Source organism: Akanthomyces muscarius, chromosome 2 (assembly GCF_028009165.1).
Source record: "Akanthomyces muscarius strain Ve6 chromosome 2, whole genome shotgun sequence".
Taxonomy (NCBI): domain Eukaryota; kingdom Fungi; phylum Ascomycota; class Sordariomycetes; order Hypocreales; family Cordycipitaceae; genus Akanthomyces; species Akanthomyces muscarius.
In genome coordinates this window covers 3,108,302-3,121,092 of record NC_079242.1, presented here as the reverse complement: position 1 = coordinate 3,121,092, position 12,791 = coordinate 3,108,302, and the positions used below count along the sequence as shown (strand labels likewise).

Genomic DNA, 12,791 nt, shown 5'->3' with positions numbered 1-12,791 from the left:
CAAAAAACACCAGTGTGACCCGTCTATAAACAACTCCATCAAGGCAATCCGGCAGAGTCTGCAGCTGGAATGGCGCCGTTGCAATACATGTACATATGCCGCGCAAGGAAAACAAAAACAAGATAGAAGGTCAAGTCTAAAGTGAGTATGGATGTATGTCGAATGGAAAATAGAAGTCGCTATGGCCTCCAAGGAGTAGGATAGTTTGACGGTGCAGTTTCAGAACGCACTGGGTGCATGTGCTTCGAGGAATTACCACTGGGCAGCTGCTCCAACTGAGAGTCCACTTCAGTGTGAGGCTCAGTGTAGGTGCGGTTGCGCTCCAGAGTCAACGCGCGAGAATCGTTAGAGCGGCTTCGCTGGTGCGCAAGACTAGCGTCGCGTTGGGCCACAGGACCAGGATGCAAAAACTTTGCAATAATGTTTGTATCCTTGCCTCTGCTCACGGTGCGTCCGCGCGCGACGCTCGGCAGTCTCTGAATTCCGCTGGACATCGCCGTGGGCGCCGTGCTCATACGGGCCAAGACTGCCTCCGATTCCTCGGCTTCCTTCTTAAAGCGAGCCTCGCTAGGAAGAAGGACGGCCTTATCTAGACCATACGGCAGACCACGGTGACGACCACGGATCTGCAGAGCAGCAATGACAAGCTTGCCAACAACGGAAAATTGACTGCACAGAGAGGCGTTGACGCCTGCGGCACCCATGCTCAGCCCAACAGTACCGTAGGCACTGACAACCTCGAACAGGACCGCAAACAAGTCGAAGCGCCCATCTTGAATCTTGGAACCCTCTGAGATACAGAGGATGAAGAAGCCCAGGAAGACAAACCACAAATCGAAAGAAAGCTGTCGGCGCAAATGGGTACCGACATACGACAGGGCGGAGGCCTCCTCCTCGGCGCCTTCGTTGTGGTCGTAGACGCCCAAGGACCGTTCCTCATACACGTTGGTTCGTCGAATGGAGATGGCAATGGGGAAAACGGAGATGTACATCATGATCATGTACATGACCGGCATGGCGGGATGAAGATCGCCCAAGTTGACAGCTGAAAAGCCTGCAGTTCTCGTCGAGGCGGCCTGGAAAAGTCCGACAACGACTCTGTTATGCAGAGGAAGCTGGCTGATGGGCTCCTTGCCCAAATCCAAGACAAGGAAAAAAAGCAAATCAATTGCATTGAGAGAAATGAGGATCCAAAACAGCCACCAGTTTGGTCCCGACGGGAAGAGAAGCGTGAAGCACCGACGGGGATGATCGAGAAGGAATTTGAGCTCCTCCCAAAGGCCAGAGCGCTTGGGGACAATCTTGGTAAGCACCCAAATGATGAAGCGCAGCATGACGGGAAAGCCAGTGTTGCCGAGAATGATTAGAAAACACATAATCATCAAAACATACTCGGATTTGACAAACGAGATCATGCTGTCGGGCGTCAAAGTAAAGCCAACATCCATAAAGCCGACATTGGCTGTAAAGAAACCCCACCATGTTCTGGAGACTCCACCGGCCTCGACAATCTTACCGTAGTAATTGTTGTGCAGAATAAAGGGAAGTAGCGTGACGAGGCCGAAAAGTTGGAAACCCCAGAAGAACCCAAGCAGAACAAAAGCAAGAGTTCGTAGGGAACGGTATTCAATACCACCCAACTCTTCACGCTGCTCAAGCGTGAGGCCAACAAAGTTTGAATTTCTGGCCATGGTTGGAGTGTAGCTGAGATAAGGCATGTCTTCGGCATTGCCAGAATCGCGATGAAGGGCAGATCGAATTCGTTCTAGTGTCCATGTCCGCGTGGGCCTAGGAGGCTGGTCTTGGCCATCTTCGTGATTTGTGTTCTGCCCGTTCTTGTTGAAAAGACGTGGTTTTCTTAAGCGGAAAACATCAAGAGTACCAGTCAAAGCTTTAGCGTCGTCTGCAAGCTCTCTATGCTTGCGATCTGGTTCCGCAATGGTAATGGTTGGTTGCCGGCCACGAAGGCCCTGATAGGGTGCGTCGTGGGCGTGTGGCGGTTTTGAATCGGGATTGCTGGTTATGCGCGAGGCTCGAGGGCCAAGAGTTTCATCGCGTTCGTATTCATCTAGACGGGTGGGAACCTGCCCGCGCTCAATATCACGGGGACCAGGAATGCGAAGAACATCGTTGTCGTCCTCGTTGCGCTGGCGTTCGAGGATGGCAATGTGCTGGGCATTTGGACGTCTCTCGGCAAACTCGGCGGCGTTTTCTTCCAGCCCATCGCTTCTCTTGACAGTATCGGCAAAGGTAATGGCCGTGGGACCATGGGTATGTTCTCCCCCGCTGTCCTTGCGAGCTTGCAACTCAGTAACAGGAGTGGCAGTGCCGTGCGTTGACGGCGACCCATCGTCACTATCTTGGGTATGTTGGGAGTGGCCAGGCGTGTTTGTAGATGGGCTATGCGTCGCAGTCGTGGTGGTGTCACTGTCCTCATTACCGCGACGGGGTAAGTCGGGAGGCGCAGTGTTGCTGTTGTCAAGGAGAATACCATCATTGGTAATTCGCTGTGACTTGCCGTTGGCGGGAACCACTGTGATGTTGCGGCCATTTACACCTTCCTCAGCTCTGTGCATCTCATTGACAGCTTGAGATTTTGACTTGGTCAAGTTGGGACGCCGGCTGCGAACCTCACGCACCCATCCTTGAAAGCGTTTCTCAAACCAGTAAATGCGGAGAAAGACGACGGACCCGTGAAGTGTGATTGGATTGGACAGCATGACAAGAACGTAGATGACGACTTGTTGGAAGGTGGTGAGCAGGTTTACGTCAACCGGGTTCAGACCGGCTTGTGTGTTTGCACCACTGGCGAAAAGCAGAGCGTCGATATAAGCTAAATGGCCCTTGCCACCAGCGTATATGCATATGGAGCCAACTATTGTAGCGCCAACGATCCAAAAGTAGTGTGCGGTGATGAAGTTGAAGTGTGGGTTCTTGGACACAAAGGCGGGCTTGATAGCCTTGAGCTGTGCCCAGACATTGCTGCGAAGATTGTCAAGCATAGTGGCGATTGATACTGCAGTTGAGTATTTGGTATGGAAATAGGGAAGGGAAAATTGGTAGCCAAGAACGTAGCGTCGGCCGAATTTTGAGCAAGTCGAGTGGCTCAAGATGGTGATTAGAAAAACCAGCAAGGGTTAAGCCAAAGTCCAGCCAAGCGACAGGAGAGTATGGTCAAGGGCAAAAAGCATGGTGGAAGTGGCGAATAAGATAGGAAGTCGAGGCAATGGCGTGGAGTTGTTGCGTCCTTGAAAGTGATGCTGGCAGGCTTGGCTATCTCAGAGTGGTAGCTCTGCCGGAAACCAGGCGAGCGACCAGAGTTAATATACCAATTTAAAGAGCCGTATGGTACAGAAGCACGACAGCATGTATCCCGAGCGCAATCAGTTCAGCAGCTTGTCGAGTTCGCCGTGTTGACGTCGTTTCCGTTGTCTAGGGCGTTGAAGTAGGCGGTCCTGCCACTGGAGAAAATAAAAAACCCTGTAAAGGGCCAAGCAAGGATCAGTTGTCGAATGGAAGGACTGCAAGGCCGGCACGTTTTCCGGAAGGTGGTGACACAGGGTCCGGCCGCTGCAGGTCTCGGCCAGGATCTTGACACAAAAAGTCGGACTGGTATTCGAGGTCGAGTCCCAGGTGAGGCGGGAAAAGGAGAGCAAGTTTGGAACTGCTGATAAGGATGTTTGCAGGTGGAGAGAGTTTTGGTTCAAGGACTGTCGTAGGTTGCGCAGAGGGCGAAGAAGAAAAGCTGTCGAATGGAAGATGGCGAAGCGGGCAGTGCAGAGCCGGTCGGTTCTTGGCGATTCTGGCCGTGTCGCACTTTCGAAGTCTGGGCGCGGCGCGCAGGTCCTGGGGAGCGCCAATGGAGTTCGGCAGGAGACGTCGGCCGCTGGTGAATCGAGGGACGACGGTCCTAGACAGCAGTCTCAATCGCAAAGACGACGAGATAAAAATAAACAGAGGTTTGAGACAAAGCCGGCGGTGCCTGGGAATTCGTGCTCCGTCAACCGGGCGCCTGGATAAGCTTGGTCTCGCCCTGCTATGAATGTCTCTGCAAGGATGCCGAATTCGGGATTGCGGTGGTGCGTCTTGGTGGTGCGATGGCAGTGTCTGCAATGCAGGCTTCGGGGACCGCGGCGGGCGTACAAAGGGGTCCAGACCCTGCGGCGAGTCTCGAGAATGATGCGTCGCACGCGGCAAGGGGCAGCACGATTGGAGATGGTGGACTCGTTGCGCAGAGGTTGAAAGATCTGGTACGACTGCGACAGGCGCGCGCAGGTAGCAATGGAACCTGGCCGCTGCACGAGGGACAAAGGAGGGCGAGGAGAGAAGAGTAGAGATGAGGAGAAGAGAAAAGAGAAAATACAAGTTTTTTTTTTTTTTGGACAAGAGTTGGGTCCGGCTTAGCCACCGAAGCAGCGTATGTGCCCGCCTGCACGATCGATGGCGAGACTCGAGGCGAATTGCTGTCGCGAATTGAGGATGAGCGTTTGCACGAGGGAATGGTGGGCAGCGGGCGATAGAAATTGGTTGTCTGTGGCGCTGCCTCTGGACTGCGGTAACCACCTTACCTTGTTAGTTGGCGTGGCCTGCGAGCACTTTGCTAGCCCAGATTTTGGCGGCCGCTGGTTCTGGTCTCGGCACGCAGCAAAATTCATTGTGCTGGCTGACTGACTGGCTGGCTGACTGGCTGGCTGGTCAGCAAAGACGCCGCCGGGTACGGCGAGGGTGGACGGCGGACAGCTGGTGGTGCGTGGGCTCTGCACTCTGCAAGCGGGTTTGCCACACCAAAAGCCGTCCTGGCCATCCAAACATCCCAAGTGCCTGGTCCAAGTGGTGTCCAAGTGGTGCCGAAAACACCCAAAACGTGGCGTACACTGCTAGCGGTTTTTTTTAGTGGCCTTCCTGGGATTGTCTAGGGCTGCCCAGTTGCCAGTGACGTTGTGGTGGCTGCTCCAGTGCCCATCAGCGCCTCTTTCAGCTTGGCGCTCTTCTGCGCACCACCATCAATCATTCAAGCACGCTTCAAATCTGTCAACAGATCACCGCATTCCTCGCCCTCCTCGGCGTCTTTCTGTCCCCTCCGTTGTCACCGCCCCCAAACTGATGAGCAGCCGTCATTAGGTTAGGGGGGAAGAATGTCTGCTGCCGCCAGTTTTAATCGCTCACCCACAGAGTCATTCACCGGGCGCAGCACTACAACAATGCCTCATCTCCCAAGCCTACGGCGCAAACCTTCTTTTTATTAACAGGGTCCCCTCGGCGCGCGCCCCCCCGGCCAGCGCCCCTGCACCCGCGTGCTAATCCGCCCCCAATAATTGGTACCAAAAAATGAAGTCAAAGACACAGACGCGCCCCCCAAGCCGGTGGTTGGCTGCCCTGCCATGATAGCTGAAATGAATTACAGCAGAAGCCTGGCCAACGATGCACTTCTGGCACACACCCATGCAAGCCCATTAGCTTCGCCGATCCTGGCCTCCCACTCCTCGTTGGTCACGTCCATCTTTTGCTTGTACAAAGGGCAAAAGGGGACAAGAGCACTCATATCAGAGATATCAAATCCGAGAAAATGCAGCAATGCCCCAGATCAATGGTGCACCTACTGGACGCCACCACCACACCACCACACCTCGCCCGCCTTGCGCAACACGCACCGCCCCGAGTTACTGGTACACATATATGCCACACCGTCCGTGTAAATGAAAACATGCTGCATGGCGACTCGGCATGCCATGCCAACACAGCGGTCCGTACAGTGAACTACGCAAACGTTCAGATGAATAGACGTAAACTTTGTTATTGTTCATCCCACCGCAGAATGGTGCATAGCACTGACAGGTCGATCTGCACCGGGGCTGAATGCACGAGGCCATCGCCCATCCTTTTGATCGCCCATCCTCCTCCATGCCCATACCAGCATTATCGCTAGGCGCGCTAGCCCCGGCTTTCCCATTTTACATCTGCCAAGTCGCAGAGCCTCCTTCACGTCGTATCCAGATGCCAGCACATCTGCACACCAACCCACCTTTCCGGTCTGTCATGCGACCTCTTCCTAAAGTAACGTCATTTTGCATGCCCAGAGAAGACTAAATTTCAGCTCCCTCCCTTTCGCATCAAAGCTTGGCTGGGCTATGCTCGGTAAAAATCATGGAATTTCTATTATTCAAATCGCTAATATGGTATGTTGTATGCTATTTCCTGCTCGGCAGCAAGCAAAAATAAAAATAATGAAAGAATCCCAGTAAGAACGCCATATGCAATTAAACAATATCCCAACAAGTACACTGTCCTGTCCACTCGCCAAAGCGAGTCTGCTTCACTCACCCGCCGCGCGGCGAGCATTCTCTCTACCAATCTTCTTAAAAAAGGCATTGCTCTCCTTCTTGCCCTTCTTTTTAAGACCACCGTTGAACTTCTTGTTCTGTTCAATGTATGCCATGTCCTGGCCGCCGCTGAGCTCGCCCAGCGTGCCCGCCGTTCGCCGAACTCTCTTCTTGGCGCGTCCCATGCTGCCGCTGTGGAACAAATCATCCGTGATGTCTTCATCCTCCATGCCCTCGTTCTCCACCAACACCTTTTGCAACAGCTCTCGACGCTCTGCTGCAGTCGCAAACGCAAGCCCGGGCGTCTGCTCAATGTTGGCTAGCTGCGTAATGACCTTGAACGCATAGCCTTGGTCGACGAGGAAGGCCTGTCTCTTCGACGAGAAGTACATTTCTTGCGTATCTTTAGACACCAGAGAATAGAAGAACGCATTGAAGCCTTCGTCGTTACGTCTCTTGGCTCGCAAAATTCGTCCCAGGCGCTGTGCTTCTTGGCGTCGGGAACCGTAGTGCGATGATATCTGGATAAGGCAAGTAGCCTCGGGCAAGTCCAGGGAGGTATCACCAATCTTCGACAAGAAAAGTGTGTTCACAAGCGGATTGTGCTGAAAGTTTTCCAGCACTTTCAGTCGCTCAGCCTGACCCGTACCGCCGTAGATGAAGGCTTTGCCTAGTTTTAATGCGTAAGCCTTGAGGGCATAGACATTATCAGAAAAGACAATAATCTTATCTCCGCGGGCTTCGTGGTAGTTGATGAGATATTGACAGGCCTGGAACTTGCGTGGGTTCATAATGTAGAGTAAGTTCTTCTTGCGGGATGGCGCACGCAGATATTCATCATAAAACTCGGTTGGCATGGCGCACCAAACCTCTGCGCACTGCACGCGAGCAATATGACCTTGCTTTGAGAGTTCCATCCAGTTTGCTTCGAACAGCTTGGGGCCAATGAGGAAGTTGAGATCAGAAATCTTGTCGTCTTCTCGCAGCAACGTAGCTGTAAGACCCAGCTTGGAGTGTGTCTTGATGGAGGAAGTAACTTTTCGGAAAATGTTCGCTGGCACGACGTGCACTTCGTCGAGTAGCATGAGACCCCATTCTCTTCCGGTGAGGAACCTCATCATCTTTTCCGCATCATAGGACCGCGCTCGCGATTGCGTGACCATGGAGTACGTAGTAACAATGATACCAGTACTGCCTGTGAATACCGAGCCTTTCGAGTCCGATGTGAAGGCGACAATGTCATCAGGGTTGATGTTCGACCACTTCAAGAATTCATTTCGCCACTGCACAACTGACATGGAGCTTGTGCAAAGCACAATGATGCCCTTCTTGATGGTGCATGCAGCTGTGATGCCAACCAAAGTCTTGCCGGCGCCGCATGGCAAAACGATAAGACCACTCTTCGCTCTGCCGTTACCGAACATCTTGCTCAGGCTCTTTTCCTGATATGGTCGAATTTGCGTGCCAGGTCGCAGATCAATATCGAGATTGGGATTTGCTTCGTCGCGTCGGAAATCGTATTCTTCCAGAACCGGATAGCCAAGGTTGAGGCACTCTTTTTGCACTGTTTCCACATCCTTGTCCGCGATTTCGAAGGCGTGTGTGACCTCTTGATCATCGTCGTCGTCGTCATCCAGCGTTGCCTGGGCTTGTCCTTGCGGAACCGGTCCTTGCTCGGTTTCGCCCGTCTGAAGCCCATTCGCCTGTTTGACACCTGCAGCATTCTTCGTGCCAGGGATGACCAAGCCGCCAATCTTGGGCGCTGCTGTGGTTGTAATCTCTTCTGTTCCTTGGACGCGGAGCGGGCCAATCTTCGGGTTCTTGAGCAGCATTTGCAGCATTTCCGGGTCAGGGCTTTCGACATAATACTTGGTATTTTTCAACACAAGTTTTACTTTGCCATATGTTTGTGTACAGCTGGTGATGAACGCTCGGATTTCGTCGGGCAGTGGTGTCTTAAGAAATCTTTCGAGAGTATTGATAATATCCTTTGGAGACAGGCCTACAGATACGGCAGCGTACAGGCTGTGCATGGTGAGGGCGTATTCGTGCATAAAGGTCGGTCGCGACAGCGGCTCTGAAATTGTAATGAGGAAATCTTGCGCCTGCTCAGCCAGCGGATTGAAGCTTTCGAGGATGATACGACCCTTTTGAGGATCTATCCATAGCGGTCTGTTCCGGTGGTCCTTTTTAAGGACAAGATACGAATAGTCATTGTCACCAAAGATGTGCGTGAGCGGGTCTTTAACATTGTGCCGCTTCTGGTATCGACTAAGAGAGAAACGGTCTATGTTCTTGTCGATATCTGCCTCGAGGACTTCATCGATCGGTGCGTCGTCTTCTTCAATGTCATCGTTGCTACCGATGCTTCGAGGAGTCGCTGCACCTGGCGTGCTCATGCGCGAAGCCCGGCCAGTTTTGGCCCCCCCTTGCACATTGCCGCCGGCCTTCCGCTTGGGAGGCATAGCTGCGAGAAAAATGCCCTTTGTGCGGAGTCGCGCCCAGCAAGAAAGTCGGTGTCGTTGTGATGCGCGCTGCCGGGGTGATGGCGAGCGTGGATGTTAAAACGGAAGAGTTGGCTTTCCGGTGGCGAGAGGCACTACGTGAAGATGTAGCACACCACTAAGATCGCTGACTAAAAAACTCCCGCGCACGAACCGGCGTGGGGTACCACTGGCCACCCCTCCAACGCCGCAACATTATTTCGACAGTATTCTGAGTTTCTACATAGCAGAGCATATTTACCCACCTAAGCTTCCAGTAGCCATGTGGTAAGGGAGATAAATCTGAAGGCAGAAGAATATACAGCTCTGACCAGCCATTAGCAAACATATCCTTAATGCGCAGGTCGCGATCCGATCACCGTGCTGTATGACCCGCCACTCTTAATGGTCTCGAGTCGTTAGTCGCTGTTCCTCAAGACTGACTGTTTACCCTGCCTCATATAGGTCGCAAATGGTTCGACTGTGCTGAATGCCATGCCGAACAAGAGCAGCACCCACTTCTTCAGTCTCACGACATGACTTTCGCTTGCAAAAAGTGCAAAAAGTGCTTCCGCAAAGATACACAGGAGTTCGAGGACAGCGACGAATACTGCCCGCACTGCGACAACCACTTTGTCATTGAAGCCAAGATTGCCAAACCGGCGCTCACCATCGAAGGCGACGATACTCGCATGAACAACAAGCTCCTGAAGGACGACAGAGCGCGAGGGCAACCTCTCCTACGATCGATGTTCGACCCAGATGACGACGCCGATAAACTGGGCTAGAGGCCATTCAAATCTATACCATTCATCCCGTTTGAAACTTTCGGCGGCATTAGTACCTCAAGTCTGGAATCATATCTGGTCCGGACCGAGGTATATAGTGTTTTAACGTGGCGTTTACTACAGCATTGCTCGAAATTTGGTTCATCGAAAAATATAAAATCAAGTGTTCATACAGTGGCTTTGTTCTATCAACAACGATAAATAGCTGCCTAATGCCTGCCTAATTATGGGTTCCATTTATTTAACCAGATTACTCGGCGGCAGAGTCATCCTGGCTTCTCGTGGGAATTGCCGTGCCACTGATGGCGGGAGCGCGACCAGTCTTCTTCTTGGCAGCCTCTTCCTGCTTCTCTTGCTCAATCTCCTTGACGTAGCGCTCAATCTCTTCCGTGGGAAGCATTTCGATAGTAGACCCGGGGGCCATCAGAGCAATCTCGATGTTCTTGGCTCCCGTTTGCACAACTTCCAATAGCGATTTGATGGCCAGGCGGATAGTAGCCTCCCGGTCCATCTCCTCCTTGTAGTTGCGTTCCAGGAACTCGCGGACGGTCTTGCTGGAGCGGCCGATGGCGTTGGCCTTCCACGCAGAATAGATGCCTGACGGTTCGGTCTGGTAGAGACGAGGGATCTTGCTGTTCTTATCAAATCCAACAACCATCGTGCTGATACCAAAAGGGCGGACACCACCAGCCTGAGTGTACCGTTGTTGCACGCCGGCAACGTATTTTGTAATGTATTCGATGGTGGCGGGGTCTTCGACGGTAAGTCTGTGCGACTGAGCCTCTAGACGTGCCTTGTCGACGAGGATTCGGGCGTCGGCGTTGAGGCCAGCGAAGGCGAGGGCGACGTGGTTGTCGAGAACTTGGATTTTAGAGGGGGTGATTCGGGTATCTTGGAGTTTCATGGCAGAGCGCTTCTCGCAGCCAAGTACAACAACATCCTGGCCCTTGACACCAACAGCACAGGTTCCTACAGTGGAAAGTATTTAGTAATGCCCCAAGCACCGGGGAAACGCGCCAGCACCTGCGCAGCACCTACCTCGCTTCACAGCTTCACCAGCATATTCGACTTGGAAAACGTGTCCATCGGGACTAGAACCAGTGTTAGCATGCGATAGGACCTAACGAGCGTTTCGGACAGCCGTCTTTACCTGAACACTATCGTGAAAGTTAGCTTTGAAGACAGAAGGGTAAGCGAGGGCGTATTGGTGACGGAGTTACGTACCCGACAGAGCTCTGTCATAACCTGAAGCCATCGTGTCTGTAGCTGAACTGTTTTGCGGCCTTGAGGGAAGTACGCGCAAGCGAAAATGGATGTTGGATGACGGATTGGAAGATGGGCGATAGTAGTGCAATGGTGCGCGAGGTCAACAGCAGGCACTGGGAATGATGCGTAGCTTGCCAGTGGAGCTTCGTCAGAGTGGCAGCCTGCCTGAGCCTGAGCAGCCCGCGCGGTCTCAGCATTGCTGACCTAATTCACCGAATCGCACAATTAGCCGAGGTTTACCCACCGTAATATATCTTGCATTCGATAGAGCACTACAGCGATAATGTAAAATAGATGCATGCATGCCCGAGTATTATATCTCATAGCATACGGAGTAACATTGCAGCAATGTGCAGTCATACGGTATAGACAGCTTGCGAGCAAGGGGCGATTTCTTCTTCTTCTGCTTCTTCTATTGTTATTTTATAACTTACTGAAGTATGGTATCCATGTTAGCTACTGAAGGGACCACGATTTGAGATCCAGGGCTATTAGAGCGAGACAAGGATGCCTGACTACATCTAATAAGACATTGCGCCAAAGCAAGTGTGTGATACCAAACCTCTTTGCCGAGGCTGCAATGACCAGGGATACAAGCAAATCAGCTTGCAAATCTTTGCGAGACACTAAAAAACAAAAGTGAGCAACCCTGCAGAGTTGGAAACTCAGTGCGCAGGAATGTCCCTTTTCTTCTTGCCCAAAGCACCGCGTTGCAAGATCCCGTCGCTGCGCAGCGTCGCCTGCGCTCATCTCCATTATGCCGGCCTTCGTGTACTCACAGTCTTATGACCAGGAACTGCCGGTCTGGGCAGCAAATACTACCTCGCTCCCCATTCGCACTAGCAAATACAACAATATTGCAAAACAAGTCTCCCAGAAGCTGATTGATACCTGGAAATCGGCCGGTCTGCCGACTCAGTCTGTTGAAGGCGAGGAATACTTGGGTGACGCCTCGCCGAACCATGGTATTTCTATCGCCATCCCTGAGGCGCTGCCACAGCGCATCTCAAGTGCTGTCAAGCTACTGGACATGATTTGCGTCTTTGACAGTAGGTGCACACAGTAATTCACTGCCACGATCAGATACTAAAGATATGTAGCCAGTCAAGATGTGCAAGATAGCCATATTGGTCATCTCTCCTGGCAAGCAAAGAAAGCGATAATTAAAATTACAAGTTCTGTTCTGCTACAAAATTTATTATCATCAGCAGGCGTTGTCAAGACTGCTCTTCTCCACGCTCGGAGCCTGAAGTTATTCTCCTCCGTTTTGCCTGTGACACAAGATTCATTTGCTGAGCTATTTCCAATTCGACTATACGACTTTCCCTGCTCGTAGGATCCCTTCATTTCCCATGCAAAGAATGTTAACTCTGCTTACACATTTTGTCGCAGCATAATGATGCCCGGTTTGGCTTTTGTTCTGGGGCTCAAGCTGTCGACCAACGATGCTGCCCGTCTCCAGTGCCTAGATGCTGTGAGCACGGCCGCCATGACGTTGTGCAATGACATTCTGAGCTGGCCCAAAGAGACAGTTGAGCGCGTTTCGAGTAACACGGATCCTTGCTCCAGCATGATAATCTTCCTTCGGCAGCTGGATTGTGACGAGAGACGAGCGCTGTCGCAGTGTCGCCGCAAGCTCATGCAGTTTGAGATGAAGGCAGAACTTCTTGCGGATGAGCTTCTCGTCGATTCCTGCGTGTCGCACAATGTCAAGAAGATGGCCCGAAGCTATCTTTTGCTCATTTCTGGATTTGCGACATGGCAATGCACGTGTAAGAGATATAGTAGCAAAGGGCCCGTGGCGGATCTTGTCCGGGAAGTGCTGGAAGAGACGCTACCACTTGTGGCGCTGGATGACGCCTTTGAGAAGGAGTGTGAAGAAATTTTGCATGGTTATTTTTCCATTCATCAAAAGTATTTTAAATAGAAAAATA

The 12,791-nt window shown here is 52.1% G+C and overlaps 5 protein-coding genes across 5 annotated transcripts; 2 read left to right on the top strand and 3 right to left on the bottom strand.

Moving 5' to 3' along the window:
* Nucleotides 1-179: 179 nt before the first annotated feature.
* On the bottom strand, nucleotides 180-3,002 carry LMH87_004168 (uncharacterized protein; the record flags this gene model as incomplete). Its single annotated transcript, XM_056195346.1, has 1 exon — nucleotides 180-3,002. The coding sequence occupies one exon, from the start codon at nucleotides 3,000-3,002 to the stop codon at nucleotides 180-182; it is 2,823 nt and encodes a 940-aa protein (XP_056048983.1).
* A 3,311-nt stretch (nucleotides 3,003-6,313) lies between these two features.
* LMH87_004167 (uncharacterized protein) lies at nucleotides 6,314-8,785 on the bottom strand (the record flags this gene model as incomplete). Its single annotated transcript, XM_056195344.1, has 1 exon — nucleotides 6,314-8,785. The coding sequence occupies one exon, from the start codon at nucleotides 8,783-8,785 to the stop codon at nucleotides 6,314-6,316; it is 2,472 nt and encodes an 823-aa protein (XP_056048982.1).
* Nucleotides 8,786-9,086: 301 nt separating this feature from the next.
* LMH87_004166 (uncharacterized protein) lies at nucleotides 9,087-9,591 on the top strand (the record flags this gene model as incomplete). The annotated part of the gene is made up of 3 exons (XM_056195343.1): nucleotides 9,087-9,091; nucleotides 9,146-9,189; nucleotides 9,269-9,591. The coding sequence occupies 3 exons, from the start codon at nucleotides 9,087-9,089 to the stop codon at nucleotides 9,589-9,591; spliced, it is 372 nt and encodes a 123-aa protein (XP_056048981.1).
* Nucleotides 9,592-9,841: 250 nt separating this feature from the next.
* On the bottom strand, nucleotides 9,842-10,846 carry LMH87_004165 (uncharacterized protein; the record flags this gene model as incomplete). The annotated part of the gene is made up of 4 exons (XM_056195342.1): nucleotides 9,842-10,560; nucleotides 10,630-10,682; nucleotides 10,742-10,748; nucleotides 10,816-10,846. 4 exons carry the CDS (start codon nucleotides 10,844-10,846, stop codon nucleotides 9,842-9,844), a joined length of 810 nt encoding a protein of 269 aa, XP_056048980.1.
* A 591-nt stretch (nucleotides 10,847-11,437) lies between these two features.
* LMH87_004164 (uncharacterized protein) lies at nucleotides 11,438-12,784 on the top strand (the record flags this gene model as incomplete). The annotated part of the gene is made up of 5 exons (XM_056195341.1): nucleotides 11,438-11,496; nucleotides 11,651-11,659; nucleotides 11,701-11,906; nucleotides 11,958-12,189; nucleotides 12,250-12,784. 5 exons carry the CDS (start codon nucleotides 11,438-11,440, stop codon nucleotides 12,782-12,784), a joined length of 1,041 nt encoding a protein of 346 aa, XP_056048979.1.
* Between the last annotated feature and the right edge of the window lie 7 nt (nucleotides 12,785-12,791).